Here is an 18,994-nt window from a genome sequence, read left to right on the forward strand (position 1 = left end):
AGCTCTGTTGCTTTTTTCTTCCTTTTATGCAAACAACCAAAGCTTTTGTATTGTGAGGCAATGGATAGATGTTATAAGAATGTGTCTGTCTCCTTGCATATGAACACGAAAAAACTGTATTGTAAAGCCTGCGGGAAAGAACAGCACCTTGCATGAATCATGAATGTAGTGAAGATAGTTTAAAGGGGCCGAGAAGACAAAAGACGAGTTTGGTTCATTAACCCTTTTGGGCCTGGTGTCCTATATTTGGGACATGGACCAAAAGACTTCCAGCAATTCAAGAACAAAACCAAAACAGCTAGTTTTCTGGGAAACATATATTCAAGGATGCCTCTTTCGATAACTGTCACCGTTGTTCGTTTTTTGCTAAAGCTGAACGATAGGAGGAGGAAAGCATTGCAGTGTAGGCCAAACTGACGTTAGGGTTGTTGCCCCAAGGACCGAAGTCATGGTTTGAGGGCATGGCTGTAAATCTAAAAATACTTGCAAAAAAATTTTTTTGCTGGAAATTTGTTTTTTAATTGCCTGATGGCCAAATTAGAAATCATGCTTGTAAATCTCCAATCACTTGCATCACAAGCTCAATTTTTTTGTTTGTAAGCTTATAGGGTCCAAATATTAAAGAAAACAGAGTGAAAAAAATTTTCGATAAGAAGAAAAAAATTCAGGGCTGAAAGGGTTAACCCTTTGATGCCTAGTGTTGCTGAGGGGGAACAACTCAATATTTTTTTTCTCTTGCCCTTTGTGGTTTTTTCGACATTTAACACCATCTATAGACAGACAAGTGATCCCGGACCTTCAAAAATTAAAGAAGAGAGGGCAGCAAGTACTTCCGTGTGCTAAAAAAAATATTGTTTACGCGTGTCAACTCATATCAAGCCTGGGTGGCTCGATGGACTAGTGACAGGTAAACAAAATTGGGCAATTTTGTTGTTATTACAAATGATAGCAATACAAACTTTGCGTTATTGTCCTCACTTGAACCACAAATCATGGTGATCAAGGTAGCTCTCTTGTTCAAGTGATATATGTCCAGCCAGTGCCCAGTATGTCCTCGTGTCCGTCCTAATGAACCAAATTTTTTTCTGACTTCATATTTGTGATGTTGGGAGCCCTTTTAGATCATAAACTTCTCGTGCTCTTTAGCAAAATAATGAAGTTTTAGGTATATGAAAGGGTTAAAAAGAATGCCTTGTCCTGATAACAGTGCTACCAGTTTTATTACAAACTTGAAACGACCAAGTGAGTTGTTTAAGAAGATAGGTAAAGCAGTGGCGACTTCCCCAGCCATGTCAAGTCTCTGTTGTCATGGCCACCACAGGAATGGCCACCAGCCAAAGCCACTGCCAAGAAACGTGACTGGGCGAGTGTAGTGGGGCCTCTCGTTTCATTTTATCGTATAACTTGAATGCTGACATACAGTTAAAGCACTCATAAAAATGTTTTTGTCCTGGCTCATAATTTCTCACTTCTGCTCACACCTGCCATTGGGGTTCGAAATGAGTTTTTCACCAAGTCTTGTATTTTTATCAGTTTAAAAAAGTATTTTCCGTGGCTGGAATGGAAACAGTCACAAGCATAAGTGACGGTTACGTCCTTTGTGCTTGTCTGTTTTTTTTGTGCTATGCCAAGCTATGGCAAAGATGATCAATGTTCATGATGAGAGATACTGCTGTTGTTGATGATGATATCAGTGACCTGCCACTCCTGGCTGCAGTTAATGTTCTTGATGACGATGAAACCATGGCTGATGTTGATGATGGGGCTGCTTCTCTTGGTGACATGCCACTTCTGGCTGCCGTTGATGACGTTCTTGGTGGCAAAGATGAAGTGATGTTCTGGATCAGGTCCTGGCTGTTGATGACAATGATGACTGTGACCTGCCACTCCTTGGCTGCTCTTAATGTTGTTGGTGAGATCCTGGCTGCCGTTGATGAAGACGTTCTTGATGACCACGATCTGCCTTCACTTTCTGACCCTGGCTGCCTCTTCTCCCCATCCCAGGACTACAACCAGACATGGAACACGACGGATCCGGACCTGAGCATCTGCTTCCAGGACACCGTGCTGGTGTGGGTGCCGTGCGCCTTCCTGTGGCTGTCGGCACCGGTCGAGACATACCTCCTCCTCAAGAGCAGCAACCGCCTGGTGCCCTGGACTGCACTCAACCTGGCTAAGCTGGTGAGGGGCCGCTCTTCCTTCATCGGTGACTTCTTCGGGGGTGGAGGAGCGCAGAGGTTGTACAGTAAAAGCTTAATTTGAACTTGAAGGCGACCATAAATTAGTTCAAATTAAGTGGAGCTTGAATTACTGGGCACGTGCTAGAATGGTGACCATTGCGCCTTGCTGTGCGGGTAGAGCTCAGTGAAACTGCGTCGGCACTTGTTGACATTAATTACGCACAATGTCTTCGAAGGGGGTGGGATGGCTTTGATGAAGGAGCGGGTAACTTTATGGGGGTGGGGTGACTTTGATGATGGGGTGGGTAACTTTTATGGGTGGTGGGGTGACTAATGAGGGGTGCGGGTGACTGATGAGGGGGCAGGTAACTGTTAAAGAACTGGGGTGGCTTTTATGAGGGGGCGGGTAACTTTGATGGGGGTGGGGTGACTTTGATGAGGAGATCACGTAACTTTTGCGGGGTGGGGCGACTTTGAGGAGTAGAGGGTGGGTAACTTTTAAGGGGGTGGAAAGGTGGGTGACTCTGATGGGGCTGGCTGCTAGAGTACTGTTGGGTTCTGGCCCTACCAGTCAAGTGCACTTCGCATCTCATGCACGCCTGATTATGTTTCACTCTCATTTTGTGTCTAATAAATTGGGTTCAGTTTCGCAACGCATTGTACTGGATGCAGGCCAACTTCTATCTCCAAGAAGTGGTGTAGGCCAGGGGCCACTGGGTCGAATTAACCGTTGTGATACAGACATATTAAAATTATTCAGTTTTTCCCTGTTGAAATACTCAATGTTGTGCCACGACCCGGGCGTCAGTTTGAACGAACGAGTTTTCACTGTACTGCTGATGAGGAAGGCGAACGGCGGGAACTGGTTTGCATCGCTGCCCAAGTTTTTGTTCTTTTGTCACTCATGTTGGGATTTCTCCCGTGTGTGCACGCAGGCGGTGACGTTTGTGCTGTTTGTGATCTCCCTGGTGGAGTTCAGCTATGCGGGCCACACGGCCCTCTCGGAAGGCATTGCCCTGCCCTCTGTCTACTTCTACACGCCCTTCATCAAGCTCGCCTCCTTTGTGAGTGGCCGGCCTCCTGTGTTTTCTTTTTTGCTGGCAGTTTCTGTTTTTCACATTGAAGCTGCCTTGCACTAGGCTGTGTTCAAAATTGCATGCATCTGTCGGGTTTCATTGACAAAGAATCGCAAGTGTTCGCTCCAGACGACTCTACCATTACTCCAAGTTTTGTTTGTCCATTTTAATTAGCTCATAATGAAGTTAATGAAGTAATTGAAGAATTAAAGTAATGAAGTTAGTAATGAAGAGAATTATCATCTGCTATCAACATGTGGACATTTATGGAGGGAGTATTATTGCAGAAAACGGTTGCAGTTCTTGTTTCGTAACTACCTGAACAAATTATGTAAAAATTATTTAGTCTCCACTATAAGGAAGTTGTAATTATATTCTTAATTGGACCAACCTAGTAGGTCACCATACATAACTCAATGTAGTCACCCACTAATGCAGCTTTGCTGGTCTTACGTCCTAAAAGGACTTTGAGTTTATTTAGATTTCTGGTAACTTTTGTCATTCAGGGCAGTGGTGACAGATACAAGAACGGTGTAGCTGCTAATAATTAACTAGGCTATCCAGTGCAGGGTACCAACTGTCTGAAACCAGTTCATTAAAGCTTACGGATTGCCTTTGGCCTAAATTTTGCCAAAATTTGCATTTTGTCTATTCAGATTTGGCTTGAATTTGCTACTGTTGCTTTGCTTGAACGAAGCACTTAGGGTCAAAGCAGTGCATGCTTTGTTCAGCTTTGTAAAACTATGTTGAAGCACAGCAAAAACCAGATAAAGGATGTGACAGACAATGCGTTACCACCGCATCATTTCAACAGGTGGCCAGTGGCAGAACAAGTTATACCCCTGCCCATCGTGCCTATTTAAGTGCACTTACGCCGAGTGCACTTGGGCTCTCCAAATGACACTTTGGCTGTGCACTGCTAAATAACATGACAAAGTGCTCTTGGCCATGATCTCAGTGACGATAGGTGGCATAAATATTCCGCAAAATTACCTGAAATTCCCCCTCTTTATCATGTGAGAAGCCATTCAAACATTTCGTTGTGTTTTAATTGTTCAAAATCGCAATCAGTGCCTCGAAGAAGTCTACAAAAAACAGTGAGGACGGCAGCTGAACACCGGTGCTGATATCTTCACTGTTATTCACTGTGAAGCGAATAGGAGCAGCATTATCATTTGGGGGAATTATCCGAAAGCATGGAGTATAACAGAGAAGGCTAAAATGGGAACACAACCACGGCGCCGCAGAAAACGAACTACAAGAATGCCGCAGAGAATGGCCGCCATGGAGCAAAACCCCATGAGGCGGCGCGAGCATGTCGTTGAGAGGGAGGTTATTTCTTGTTTTTTGTTGCTGCTTCTCTTTTTGTTAAGATGAATCAACAATATATCTGCAATTAACTTTCAACATTACCTATTATAATCTGAACGCATGGTCAGCGCGTGCTGGGTTACTACTGAATCTGAAAAAGGGGACCTACCCTGATTGTTTTTTCCCCCCCTTAAACTCTGTGGCCGTGCGAGCAGCTCTTGGCGGGCCTGCTGGTGTTGGCGGGTCGCCGGCGTGGCCAGCAGACGTCTGCCGTGCTCTTCTTCTTTTGGGCGCTGTTGATGCTGTGCGGCGTGTTCGCGTACCGGTCGCACCTCAAGAAAGCGCTCGCCCCTCCGGACGACGATGCGCCGGATTACGCCAAAGAGGTCAGTGCACTCACCCCGTTCTTCCCTTTTGACCTGCATTTCCCCCCACCAGAGTAACTCACTTTGGTGATGATGCATTGTGTTTACCACTTGCAAGGTGGGTTGCCATTTGTGCAATTCTTGTATGTTCGAGGTAGTGTCTCAGTGAGCGGTACAATGACTGGGTGGTAAAAATCGCTTTAAAAGGGGGGACATGGCTCTTGAAACTATTTCTTTTAATTTTTAAGCAAACTCTGTGAAACTTGTCAGTCTTGCTGCTTTCCCCCCACTGATTTCAAATATGACATTATATTTTTAGTTGGTCAATTAGTTCCTGAGATAATTAGAGGCAATTAACCATTTTTGGAGGAACAATAGAGAAAACTGTGTTGGTCATAAAACTGTAATCTTTACATTTGCCAACACTATGAACCCTGGTGAGTGCAATAAGACAATCAGTTTTCTGATGCATCGCTTGGAACTAATTTTATAGCTCATTAAACTTTGGTGTTTGGAATGGGCACTCAAAGGTTTAATGAGCTGTAAAATTAGTCCAAAGCACTGCATCAAAAAACCAATTCTCTTGTTGCACTCACCAGGGTTCATAGTATTGAAAAATATAAAGATTACAGCCTCATGAATAAACATTGTTTTGTCTATTTTTCCTCCAAAAATGATTAATTACCTCCGATTATGTCGGGAATTAATTTACCAGCTAAAAAAATAATGCCGTATTTGGTCTTTGAGACCAAAAAGTTGCACAGAAAAGCATTTTTTTAGGTATTGCTTTTCTCTTGATTTGCACAGTTTTTTCTCCAAAAATTCCATACGTGGAACAGTATGAGGTTCTTATAAACGCCATAGAGGCCCGATTTCAACAAAGAAATAATTATTTTCACATAATTCCCCACTTTTTTGCCATGAGTGGTATCGCAGTGATACAAAATTCTCCAGAAGTACATCCCAGCATGCATTGCAGCTAGGAAGACCATTTCTTTTGTACTGTGAAGCTGAATGTTTAAACCATGAGATATGGGAAGCAGGTTTTGCATTTTGTGTTTCAGTAGTTGTTTAATAAGCATTATTTTTAATTGGTTAGCAGAAGTAGTTCAAACCTAGAAGTTAGAATTGATGTAAACATGTATGTGATTGCAAAACAAAAAAAAACTGCTTCCCAGATTTCATTCTCCACAACTTTTGGTATCCATTCATGCCTTGCTGGTAATTTTTTGTTGAATAGCTTTTCTCCTACTGTTCTCAAGAACAATCAAAGAAGACTTTTAAATTAACTCGGAAACCAGTTACCTCACATCAAAACTAATTATAGATACTTGAAATCAGCTTAAAAAACTGAACAAGCCCATGGGGTTTCGTCAAAATTGGTTGAAAAGTGAGAAAAACGTTTCTAAGACCAGTATGCCCCCTTAAGAGAGGCAGGCAAATGAGGCACGTGTTTTGCGGGCCAAGCATGTTACGCTCTCGCTCTTGCATAGACAAGAATACTAGGGCGATTAGCTGCGATAACACCGTGACAATAGTTGGGTGATTGGGTGATAAGGCTTGGCTTGGCCTTGTGCTGGATCAATCCTTTGTTTCCGTCAGTTTTATCAAGAGTCTGTCTCGCTGGCGCTTTTACCTGAAGGCCACAGCAGTTGCATAGTGTCCAAGGTATAGGAAGCAGTTCTGCATATTTGGCTCTGTAGTGCACTTTCCATGTTTAGCTGCTTATGATCGGACGCTGTTGAAAGGACACTGAAAAGTGTGTTTTCTTTCTGTCTCTTGTTTTTCAAAGTTTAGCAATGTAGTTTTAAAAAGCAGGTTGAGCCTACTGTGGTCATAGGGCTGCGCATGGGGTGGTTTTTGAAGAGGCAGTTTGAAGCCAGGAGGGGGGGAGGGATCAATTAATTACTTAAAGGAGCCATGAAGAGAAAATGCGACTTCCCGTGTAATTTGAAATAACTAGGATACAGTATTTCACTCAGCTCTGTTACAGCCCAAAAAGATGTTTTTTTTTAGCGAAAAAAAAGCAAGAAGTATTTGAAAACTTTTGAATTTTGTGCCGCAGTGACGTGTTATGAGCAAGAATGACGTCACACGGGCCAACAATAAAGCATAATTTTCAGTGCATTAACTGCACGTTAGCATTCAAGTGATGCGGTCAAATGGAACTAGAGGCCCCATTACAGACGTCCAGTCATGTGTCGTCGCGACAGGTCAGTTGGGCAGCCGCCAATCGCACAAACAAGGTTCCGTGACATCATAGAAAAGTTGCGGGAAATTGGCTAGGGGGTCACGACTGCTGCACACATTTTCTTTCACATCTCCGTTATTTGTTCAAAGATTGCGATGATATTGGTATCACTGTTATCGGGACTAAGCAGTCTTTCTAATAAACCCAACTTGTATTTTGTATTCATGGCTCCTTAAGGGAGGATGTGACAAGTAAAATTATTTTTTTATTTGGGGACCAAATTTAATCAAATTAGGTGCATTTATGTAACTAACCATCCTAACAACAAAAACTGAAATCAGTTTCAGGATATCTTCTATAGTTTCTGAGTTACAAGACTAATTACCTAAAACCTGCATTAGGCATAATTAGCTAATTGGGTGAGAAACAAGATTTTTATGTCAGTGCGATCAGGAATGTAAGGAGCTATTCGATTATTGCATTATATCTTTTACACATAAAGAAATAAGAGAAGTTTCACCTTCCTTTCGAAGTCAGAAATAGTTCCATGTCAAAAAGGAAATCAAACTTCTGTCTTTCAATAGCTTCTTGCCCAGAATAGACCTTTCTCAAAACGCTGACATAAAGATCTTGTTAAGTTCTTGCCTAATTAGTTTATTAATTTTGGGGAGACTTTAGGAAGGTAATTGGTCTTGTAACTCAAAAAGTATATAAGATATTTTAAAGCTGATTTCAGTTTTGTTATTAGGTTACGTAGCTACATAAATGGCCCTAATTTGATTAGATGTGGTCCACAAATAACAAAAATAGTTTTACTTGTCACGTTCCCCCTTAAGTAGCATTGAGAAGTACTTGTAAACAAATGAAAACTTAACGGTAGCTGTTACCCTTATTTAAGTTCAGACACAATAACGGGGAAATGTTGGTGTGGAAAAGGAAACTCCCGCTTTCTCTTCGCTTCATCAGTGTTGTCCCCAAGGTTCGCGCAGGTCCTTGAAAACCCTTGAATTTAGAAGTGTACCTTTCAAGGCCTGGAAAGTCCTGGAATTTTTAAGTGGTCCTTGAAAACCCTTGATTTTTCTGGAGAGAACCAATGGCCCCATGTTTTCACAAGAATTTAAAGTGTTCGTCGTGAATTTTAGGTGTTAAAAATGTAAAGAAACATTGTAACAATCAAGTATCAGTGTATTGCGTGAAATTATGAGTTGTGGATTCTCATTATTACGAGGCAACATTGGGAGCAGCACTCCTCAATAGGCTTCATGTCACGATACAATCCCGTGAAAGCCGGCTTCTGTTCTCTATCTTGCATGTTCCATCTAGTCTGTGGACAACCTTTCATTGTGTGTTTGCTGTGCCTCGTAGCTCCATCTGCATTTGCTTTTACGTGCAAATGGTGGACGTGTACATAGTTCATCCTGCCTTGCAGCAACACTTGCTGAGTTAATTTCAGCTGATACTCTTGCTGACAAAGCAGGAGATGAGTTTTGAAATCAAGCAGCCTCAGCAAAACACCAAGAAAAAAGAAAAACCTCAAAATATAAACTATAAAAAAAAATAAAGCTGGGGGAGCATTCATGAACCCATAGCGCCTATTTAAATGTGCATTAATATTCTTAAGTATTGGGCAACATCAAAATTTCGCATTTTGTTGAAAAAGTTATAAATATTCCCAGATAAAACCTCAGATGGGGACATTGAAAATGTGTTTTCTGGTCCTTGAAAGTCCTTGAAAACCCTTGAATTTTTTACTTTTGAAGCTCGTACGAACCCTGTGTCCCTTTCATACACACGAAGCGGAAAAAGTAAATGGAACAGCTTTAAAGCTTCAGCCAAGCTGTTTCATTTCCTGTGTATGGGCTGATGTCGGAAACGCCTTTATTTTTTAATTTGGGAAGCTGCAAACTGACAATTTGGGGCTGTACAGCTGTTCTGCCAGTAGCTTTCCCGCTATGCTAGTCGAACCAGGGCTGAGACAGCTGCGCATATTGCGCAGTTTTGATACGAATTTGTTTTCCTGTGCCAGGCTGCTCCAAAAGCTTGAAAATTGCAAAAACTTGCGCCAAACTGCTCTGAAACAGTCCGAGAGCCAAGGATTTTATCGCTCCCGTCAGTTGCAGTGGGAAAAAAATGCTTACTGACTGCATAATTTTCCAGCACCCCCAAGGTAATAATGCGGTTTGTAAAGGTTTGATTGATCATTGAATAAAAAACCCACATAAAATTGCCCCCGAGATAGTTTTTTCGAAAGTCACAATGTCAGGTTGGACATGTAATACTCTGGGCGTTTTTGAAGTTTTATATCAAAAACCATTGCGAAGCCCTGTAGAAACAATACTTATGTGTACTGAGGCAACAAACTACTTGCGCAAGTTGATTTTTTTCGGCAATTTTCGGAGCGCCGTATCTCCGGAACGACATGACTGGGCGCCGCCATCTCAGTGTGGTGAAGATGAGAAAACATGGCCGCCAAGCGAAACAGTTGCTCGTGGTTCAGGGAGAGTGCTCTCGCCGATTCCTACCGTGGTTTTTGTTATCTGGAGTGGCTGGGTTTACATTAAGTTGTTTGATCTGGTGCGGGAAGTTGCACGATTTGAAAGACAGGAGTTCATCAAAAACGACCTGGTGCCCACGAATGTGCCGTGTTTTGGCCTCGACTGTGAGGCGCGGTGCGTGCTTGAAGTGAAATTGTGGACCAATTGCGAGCTTATAAAACGCTGTGTTATTGCTGCCTTTGACAGCAAGCTTGCGAGCGGCGGGAGTGGGCCGATCGACACTGCAGAAGTGGCGGCGCAGGCTACATCGCCGCAAAATGTTCAAGCAGTGTCTTATAGCGAGACGGGCTATTATTGCACGCTAGTAATAATGGTTTATCTATGTCAAGTGAAATGTAATGCCAAAAGGGAGGTGGCTAAACATATCAAGGTTACTCAAATTACGATAATAGTTCATGAACTTATACCTTGGGGATTGAAATGGGAGGGCTGGTAGGGTGCGACGACTGTCACCTCGCTTTGCGCAACTTTTGCCGTGGCTCTACATTTGTGCATAACGTCGAATCTGGGGTTACAAAAATAATTATTTCGGCATTCACATGAAATAAAAAATGCCTTGCGATTGCTTAGTTTTTCAATTCGATATTTTCAACGGCACTCCACGCTATCTATGCATAATGCCTAAAAATTTAAAAATGGTTTGTAAAAAGGTAGTGCAGTTCGTACCTTATGATACTCTGGTAGAAAAAACTTTATTTAAAGGCTGTTTCAGTGTTATGTACGCTCAAAACCGATTAAAAAGTGCACTCCCCCCCCCCCCCACCCCCCCCCCCCAAGAGTTGCCGAAATTTTGATTTTTTAGGCTCCTAAGGTGTCATAATAAATGTAGCTAACTGCTCCAAATCAAGGTTCTTCTGCTCCAAAAACTGCTCCCAAATCTGATTCAGCTGTCTCACCCCTGTTAAACGCATTAATTTTCTTACGTGTTATTCAAAAGCCCTTCACTCGTACAGGCAGTGTCAATGCGCTGAGTAATACAGTCATTGAAACAAGAACAAAAAATTGCCGCAGTTTGCACTAGCGGTGTGGGGCTCAGGGTCGACCTAGCTTCCTCCAGTTTTGCTAACTTTTTACTAGGCTTTGCCAAGTTTTTTTACGTTTTCCGATGTTCTTGCTAGGCTGGGCTAAGTGCTAAGGGGCGAAGCCAAGTTTTGCGAAGTGGTACAAGGCCATTGTGGTCGGTCCCCCACATTGACAGCGGATCCCAGTGGGGAAGAAGCTAAATCGATGTACCAGCTCTACTGTTTCTCCAGCCTTGCAGCACTAGTGCAAGCTGTGGCAATTTGTTTGCGTTGTAGTAGCCCAAGGAAGACTATTGCCTTTAAAATGGCATAGTAATGAGTGTGCATAAGCATATGCCCCCTGTGCTTATACTCGAGCAGGCGCGAAAGCTGGCTTCACTGTTATAACACCCTATGTGCGGTGGTGCACTCTTTACAGGCGGCGCAGTTTTGCGGTGGTGCACTCTTTACAGGCGGCCCAGTTTTTTTTTTTTTTTTTTGATAACGCCACCGGACCAAGCTCAAGCTTAAACAGCTCCGCTGTTAACCTCTAGCATCGTAACGTTCAAAAGGATGGGCTTGTCTGTGCACTCGAGAACTTCTTCTGCAAAAGGAAGGAACACATCCGTTGTTCCCTCTCAGTGATGGTGCTTGTAAGCACTCCGTTTGTGCTTAGATAGACAAGGACAGATGTCTTGTCGAATTGTCACAATGTTAAAAAGCTAGACTTGTCTGCATTTTAGAGTTTTATACTTGTATATTCTTGAGGGAAATCTGGCAGTAGTGTCTAGGCAAGCTCGGCTTCATTTATTGTGGCATCATGCACTGGTTAGGCACGTTTCACTTGTCCTTGGCACGGCTCATAAACAGGCTGAGAAGTCGGCAGTGGCTGCGTGAAAACAGTATAATTGTGAGAGACTATTTAGAGTCGCTTTATGAAGGGAAAAGTGGTGCTTCAAAAGATTTACTTGGCAGGGGTTATTAGTTCCAATAGCTTTTTGGAAGGCAAAAAAGATTTAAAAAGTTGATCCTTCTTTGTTGATTTTGCCTTCCTGAACGAAAAGAAGCCACATGGCTAGCCAAGTCAAGTAGGATAGGAACGTTGCTGGTCTGAGTGGAACGGGGACCCACTTCGCAAAGTGACGGAACACGTTGTTTGCAGGAGCGCATGGGTGAGCCCCTGTTCTTTGGGGCGTACATGGCCTACTACCCTCTGGTCATCATCCAGTTCCTGCTCAACTGCTTCGCCGACTCGCGGCCGGTCTACAGGCATCACGCCCTGCCGCCCGAGGAGGCAAGTGTGCCAAACCCATTGTGCTTTCTCTCTCTTTGTCACAACAGTGTGGTGTGGGCTCCACACTCCGTGAAAAGTATGTGCTGCATTGCTAAACTGTCTTGGTGTAACTACATCTTGCCTGGTGTTCCTTTGCAGCTGAAAGTAAGCATTCAGGCCATCAATGCCGGAGGTGTCAAAATATAAAGGATAATTATCCATCGGAATTTTTTTTTTCAAGTTGGAAGGGGGTTGGAAGCTACCATACTTCCTCTAAAGAGATTAATTAATAGTAAAAAAATGGGCAAAGCTAAATGTTACGATTAAAGGCCTGCTTAAAGTTCACAGAAATTTCCTACCGAATCAGGTAGAAAATGCAGAGTGGGTGCAAAGTTTATGGTCAAATTTTGAAAACTACAATAAAAAGGGGTAGCATTTGATGCACCTGCGGTATGTCCATGTTTATTTCCTCACATGTCATCACTGGACCTAACAATTCATTCCACACAAATGTCAGGTGGTTGGCGATATTTGGAGTTTCTGTGAAGTAGGTATTCAACCCCACACTATGGGTGTCGCTATTTTATCTATACGAGTTTATTTATTCCGCTGAGCCCCCAAAGTTTTGTAGAGTTCTGGTACGTACCTCCGCTTCTGGCATGAATTTCTTTGTGCTTAGATTTCCACAAAATATCGTAATTAGTTTACTCTAAAGATGATTGCCCAAATAAATTGCTTTCCCCCAGACCACACGGTATTTTTGGGGCAGAAAAGTTGCACGTCTTCAAGCATGTCTTGCTAAACACGTCTCTGCTGGCACAGTGGAAGTAATCGCCATTTTTAATCGCTTCTTGCAGGGCCGGGTAAGGATTTGATGTTATTTGTGCTCTTTTCAAGTTTGCAATTGTACCGTGCTTCGTACATAGCTGTGATAAAAAGGAAGTGATGGGGTAGGAGGATGTTTCGAAGCAACGTAATCAAAACTATTAACTGAGTAAATGCTTTTGTTTTTTTCTAAAGTGTGGGGGCAAGCTTGTCGATGTCCAATCTTGTCCTTGTGGGTTGCACACCTAGGGAAGGTGCTTTCCGAATGCAGGAGAAAAAACTGGTAAATGCGTGTGGCAAGGGTGTTGCTATTGAAACATAATTTTGTGTTTTGTTTGGTGCCCGTTTTTTTGTTAGTTTTGAAGAAGAATTTGGCAATGGTGATCGCAGTTGCTCTGTTGAACACTCACAAGACGATTGCATGATTGCGCTTGTCTAGTGAATGCTGCTGTGTTTTTTTCTTTGCCATGTGCAAACAGTCAAAGCAGTCTAACATGGTGAAGTGTGCCTCATTAAGGGGGGCACATGGCTCTTAAAAAAACTTTTTTAATTTTTAAGTAAATTCTGTGAAACTTGTCAGGCTTGCTGCTTTTCCTCCACTGATTTCAAATGTGTCATTATTTTTTTGCTGATCAATTAGGTCCCGAGATAATTAGAGGTAATTAACCATTTTTGGTGGAACAATAGACAAAACTGTGTTGGTAAGAAAACTGTAATCTTTACATTTTCCAATACTATGAACACTGGTGAGTGAAATAAGACAATCAGTTTTTTGATGCGTCGCTTGGAACTAATTTTACAGCTCATTAAACCTTGGTGGCAACACTGGCAAGGAACCATTTTCAGCGTGCATTTCAAACAATGAAGTTTAATGAGCTGTAAAATTAGTTCCAAGTGATGAATAAAAAAACTGATTGTCTTATTGCACTCACCAGGGTTCATAGGGTTGGAAAATGTAAAGATTACAGTCTTCTGACCAACACAGTTTTGTCTATTGTTCCTCCAAAATTGGTTAATTACCTCTAATTATCTCGGGACCTAATTGACCAACTAAAAAATAATGCCATATTTGAAATCAGTGGGGGGAAAGCAGCAAGGCTGACAAGTTTCACAGAGTTTGCTTAAAAATTAAAAGAAATAGTTTTAAGAGGAGTGTCCCCCCTTAAGGGGGGCACATGGCTCTTAAAACAGCTCCCTTTAATTTTTATGTAAACTCATTTAAACTTGTCAGTCTTGCTGCTTTTTTTTCCCTCTTGCTTCAAATATGGCATTATTTTTTTAGTTAAGTCAACTAGTTACCAAGATAATTAAAGATAGTCATTTTTGGAGGAACAATAGACAAAACAGTGCTAGTCATGAAACGGCAATCTTAACGTTTTCCAATACTATGAACCCTGCTTAGTGCAGTAAGAGAATCGGTTTTTCGATGCACCGCGTGGAACTAATTTTACAGCTCATTAAACTTTGGTGTTTGAAATGGGCATTCGAAATGGTTCCTTGCCACTGGTGCCACCAAGGTTTAATGAGCTGTAAAATTAGTTCCAAGTGGTGCATTGAAAAACCGCCTCTCTTATTGCATTTTCAGGGCTCGTAGTATTGGAAAATATGAAAATTAACGTTTTATAAATAACATTGTTTTGTATGTTGTTCCTCCAAAAATGGCTAATCATCTCTAATTGTCTTGGTAACTAATTGACTTACTCACAAAATAATGCCATATTTGAAGTAAGTGGGAAAAAAGCAGCAAGGCTGACAAATTTCATAGAGTTAACTTAACTTAACAATTGAAGGAAGCTGTTTTAAGAGCAGGGTCCCCTCTTAGAGTTGCCACCCACTTTGGAATACGAATGCAGCAGTGCCTGACGTCCCCGGTCTTGTCTTCTCTGCCCACCTGCAGAAGGAGTGCCCGGAGAGCGGGGCGTCGTTCCTGTCGCAGCTGCTGTTCTCGTGGTTCGACGGCTTGGCCTACCGGGGCTTCCGTCGGCCCCTGGAGACGTCAGACCTGTGGGCGCTCAACTTCAACGACCGCACGGAACAGGTGGTGCCGGGCTTTGACCGCCACTGGCAGAAGCAGCTGGCGGCCGCACAGCTCCTCAAGGACAGGTGCGTCTTTTAACCCTTTGTCGGACTTTGTCTTCCTTCATTGGACAGGTTTCCTTGATGCTGGAAGCACCTGTGAGGGTGGTATACCTGTGAAGGAAAGTTTGACATCCACCTCAATGCAGTCGTACGGCTACAAAGGATTAACACCAGTCCATCACTCCGAGTTGTTGATCAATTCAGTCTCGCGCTGCAAACTGCTAGCCTCCTAGTTAGCTCAGTTGGTAGAGCGACTGCTCCGGTTAAGCGGTGGTCCCATGTTCGAGTCCTGGACCAGGACGAATTTTTCTTCAACGGCGAAGTTTCTGAGAAAGCTGTATAGCTTTCCTTTGTAGCTGTACGGCTGCAATAAGGTGGATGTCAAACTTTCCTTCGCAGAAACTTACTCCACCTTGGGGATTTCCCCTAAATCTGATCAGGGTATACCTGTTCATTTTAGCTGTCTTGTACGTGCTTTATGAAAACTTCAAACAGAGAGGGGCAGGTATTTTGGAAACAGCTGGGATGGGATAAATTGTGGCTGCAAGTGCTTGCTGACCATTTTTGAACTTTATCATTTGCTTCTCATACTCAAGTTTCTCATTTTGTCAGCTGGAAGCGTCCGGAAAATTTTTGGAGCCAATCGGAAGACACTTTTTGCTGAAACATTTGGTCTCTAAATGCTATAGTAGTTGCAAAAATATCTGCTCTGGGACCTGAAGTAGGCCACTGTCCACTCGGCAGTCTATGTAGTAGCCACCTGAATAGTTGTCCCCTGTGTAGTGCACATGGTTGTCTGCACAGTAGCTCTGTTTACAACTGTCTCTGTAGCCTTCTATTACTCTTCGTGTAACTGCCTGTGTAGCACTCTGCATAGCCGTCTGCGTAGCCGTCTCAGGCTGGGGATGGATTGTCCGCACCTTCCAGGAAGTGCTAACGACTACATCAGAATCTTTTTCACTCTCGCGTTTTCAGAGCTGCGACGCACGCCAGCGGCGACGTGGCGGCCACCTTCCACCAGAACCACAACGCCAACCACGACGGCGAGGTGAAGTTCTCGGACGCGGCGTCCCCGGTGGGGGCCAAGAAGTCCGGGAGCGTGGGCTCGCTGCCAAGCGGTGGCGGGGACGGCCGCCGCCTGCAGCTGAGCATCGTCAAGGCCCTGGTGCAAACCTTTGGGCCGGGCTTCCTGCTGGGCAGCGTGCTGAAGCTGGTGCACGACACGCTCCAATTTGTCTCCCCACAGCTCCTGCGGTCAGTGGAGTAGATCGAGCAGTTTCGGTTAGGGGCCTTGCCTGCGGCATTGAAATAGGGGGGGGGGTGCAAAGCATACGAAAATTCGAATCGTAGGTCATTATAAAGCGTTAAATATATATATAAGCACATTATATGGGAGAGGCCTTTGCCCTCCAGTGGGCGTAGACAGGCTGATGATGATGATGATGATGATGATGATGATAAAGCGTTGTGCTCGAAATGCCACGCTCAGTGTCATCACAAATGGGTGAATGTGGAAACGCAACTACGTGTTATTGTTCATTTGCACTTATTGTGACCTTAGAAAAACACTTGTACATGGCATGGCATGTTTAAATGTTCAGTTTTGTCTGTAGTACTAATGTCCATGCTTGTATTGGCGGCTAAGCATGCTGTAATCTCAAGCATTGCACTCGGAGTGCTGCTGCACAGGTTGACACTTATAAACGGTGTTTTGCTCTTAAAAAAATGCAATAAGCAAAGAATAATTAGTATAATCAATATTGAAAGCTAGAATGGTTTTTGAGTATTTTATTTGGTTAGAACATTTCACTATTCACTGGGATGGCAGAAATTGATGTTGGTAATTGTGCAATTGTTTCACCTTTGTAAGGGGGAAGTCAAAGCATACTTTTGTTGGCTTATTGGTTTTATATGGTAGAATGTGGGTCAGTTATATAAATATTGGTGTTTAATGAAAGTTTGTTTCGTAAACTAGCATGATAGCATGGCCGCCGTGTTTGGTGGTAAACTTGGCGTGCAATTTCACGCCAGTTCTCATGTGAGCGCAGTCAGCCTTTATAAAGTCGGTCTTTATTTGATTTGTTTATAGCTTTTAGTGATAAAAAACAAAAAAACTTGGTGCTTTCAACCACATAAGTATTTCATGAACTGAATATTAAAATTTGAGTAAATTGAAATGTAAAAAGCCCTCAGAAACTAAGTGGCCAAAAGTTTGGAAGGACTTGAAAGCGACTCCACGTTTCCCCTATTTTGCCCCCTCCCCCCCGAGAAAAAAAAACAATTGGTGTTTTGGGCAGTATCAATATTGGTGTCCTTGGCTGTGCTGCAAAGTCCGTGAGCAATTTTTACTATGACGCAGTATGCTCCTAACCAGCCAAGGAAATTTTTGTGTTTGCGTCACCAGAAAACTCCCATGCTACTACTGGCTACACAAACGAACATCCCAGGCTTCTACTGGATACTGGCTACACCCTGGCTACGCAAACAAACTACTGGCATCATTAGGGATCGAACCCAGGCCTGCATACAAAAGAGGAGCAGGAGCCTATTGTCTTAGCAACTTAGCTACGCCCACACGGGGAGACGGGGGAGACATACGGTGGTTTGGATTCAGCATCTGGGAAGGGGGAGGGCACTTTTTGGTGTTGACGCATGAAATAAGAGCAAGAAGGGAGCAGTGAGAGAGACTGGTAAAAGTGTCCGCCAGAAACGGTGCATTCGAAACTGTGCAGTAAGGCGTTGGTACGTGCGACATGAAAGCAAGCAAAAAAAAGAACAGAACTCCCGCGCACAGTGTTCCAGGCAGGGGGCATGTGAGCACTGAGAAGGCGGGAAATTTGAATTGCGTTGGACAAACCCCTGTTCAATTCATCAAGACAGGAGTGAGACAGAGAGGCGAAGAGCGTGATGGGTGGTAGCAGTGAGCGGAAGCCACGTGTGTGAATTCAAGTGATGCCGCATGGGTAATCATTGTGGGTGTCGTTGACAGCTTCGCAGTCCAACCACCGTCACAGCGTGGATTGGAGCCAATTTTTCTTGTCTCCCTCTGCCTTCCCCTGTACAGGGCCATGATTGGCTTTGTGGGCTCGGGCGAGCCGGCCTGGAAGGGGGTGTTCTACGCCGTGCTGATGTTCGTCACAGCATCGGCCCAGTCCCTGATTCTGTCGAGCTACTTCCAGCGCATGTACATCATCGGCATGCGGATTCGCACCTGCCTCATCTCCGCCATCTATCGCAAGGTGGGTGGAAACGTCGGTCACGCAGTTTCTATATACAGTCGAGTCCACTTATAACGATACCGTTAATAACAATATATCGGATAAAACGATGAACAGCTATGGCACCAGCAACTTTTGTATTCTTTCTATGGTAAAATAAACCGCTTATTGCAATACTCCAGTGCCAAGATATCGGATAGAACGATTGAATCCGGTTATATTGTGCACCAAAAGTGCAACAGTGTTGACTCTAATGACGCGGTTGCGCAGTCTACTCGGGGAGTGTCTTCGTAGGAGGCCCAATGCGTGACACAGTCCCTCAGGGACTTCGTTTCCGCCAAGGACATTTACCTCAGCTAGGTGAAGCACGTATAGATGCTCTTGAAATGGAAAAGATTTGCGCTAGCTTCACACGCGGCAATCAAAGGTGACCGACTGTGGCTTCTTTTCCGCAAATTAGTAGTGGTACGACCTTGCTGGCATGCGAATAAAATGTTTTGAGCTCTGTTCCGCTTTTTTATTTCGCAACCCGCTTATAACAATTATCGGTTATAACGATGGGATTTCCTTGGCACTTGGATGTTGTTATAAGTGGACTAGAGTGTAACTGCGATAGCTGTAACATACATGGTGCTGCATGAATAAATGGGCGTCTTTAAAAAATCTTCTGAGCAAACTGCCCCTCTGTTTGCGCTCAAAGTTTACATAGAAATTGCATTTTGTGGTATAATTTGCTTAAGGTGGGACACACGTCTTAATTAAGACAACTTCTTTTAATTTTCAAGTAAACGTTGTGAAACTTGTCAGTCTTGCGGTTTTTTCCCCACTGATTTCAAATATGCCATTATTTTTTTCAGTTGGTCAATTAGTTCCCAAGGTAATTACAGATAATTAGCCATTTTTGGTCAAACAGTAGACAA

At 43.4% G+C, this 18,994-nt stretch overlaps 1 protein-coding gene across 1 annotated transcript in view; it reads left to right on the forward strand.

Annotated features, from left to right (window-relative positions):
• Mrp (Multidrug-Resistance like Protein 1) overlaps positions 1-18,994 on the forward strand; it is a 76,725-nt gene that overhangs the window by 11,636 nt on the left and 46,095 nt on the right. Inside the window, exons 2-8 of the mRNA XM_077674022.1 lie at positions 2,005-2,181; positions 3,116-3,244; positions 4,783-4,953; positions 11,842-11,973; positions 14,675-14,880; positions 15,832-16,110; positions 17,921-18,095. Of these exons, the coding sequence (XP_077530148.1) occupies positions 2,005-2,181; positions 3,116-3,244; positions 4,783-4,953; positions 11,842-11,973; positions 14,675-14,880; positions 15,832-16,110; positions 17,921-18,095 (1,269 nt within the window). The remainder of the gene's footprint in view (positions 1-2,004; positions 2,182-3,115; positions 3,245-4,782; positions 4,954-11,841; positions 11,974-14,674; positions 14,881-15,831; positions 16,111-17,920; positions 18,096-18,994) is intronic.

Source organism: Haemaphysalis longicornis, unplaced genomic scaffold (assembly GCF_048455015.1).
Source record: "Haemaphysalis longicornis isolate Haplotype H1 unplaced genomic scaffold, Haemaphysalis longicornis Haplotype H1 scaffold_6, whole genome shotgun sequence".
Taxonomy (NCBI): Eukaryota; Metazoa; Arthropoda; class Arachnida; order Ixodida; family Ixodidae; genus Haemaphysalis; species Haemaphysalis longicornis.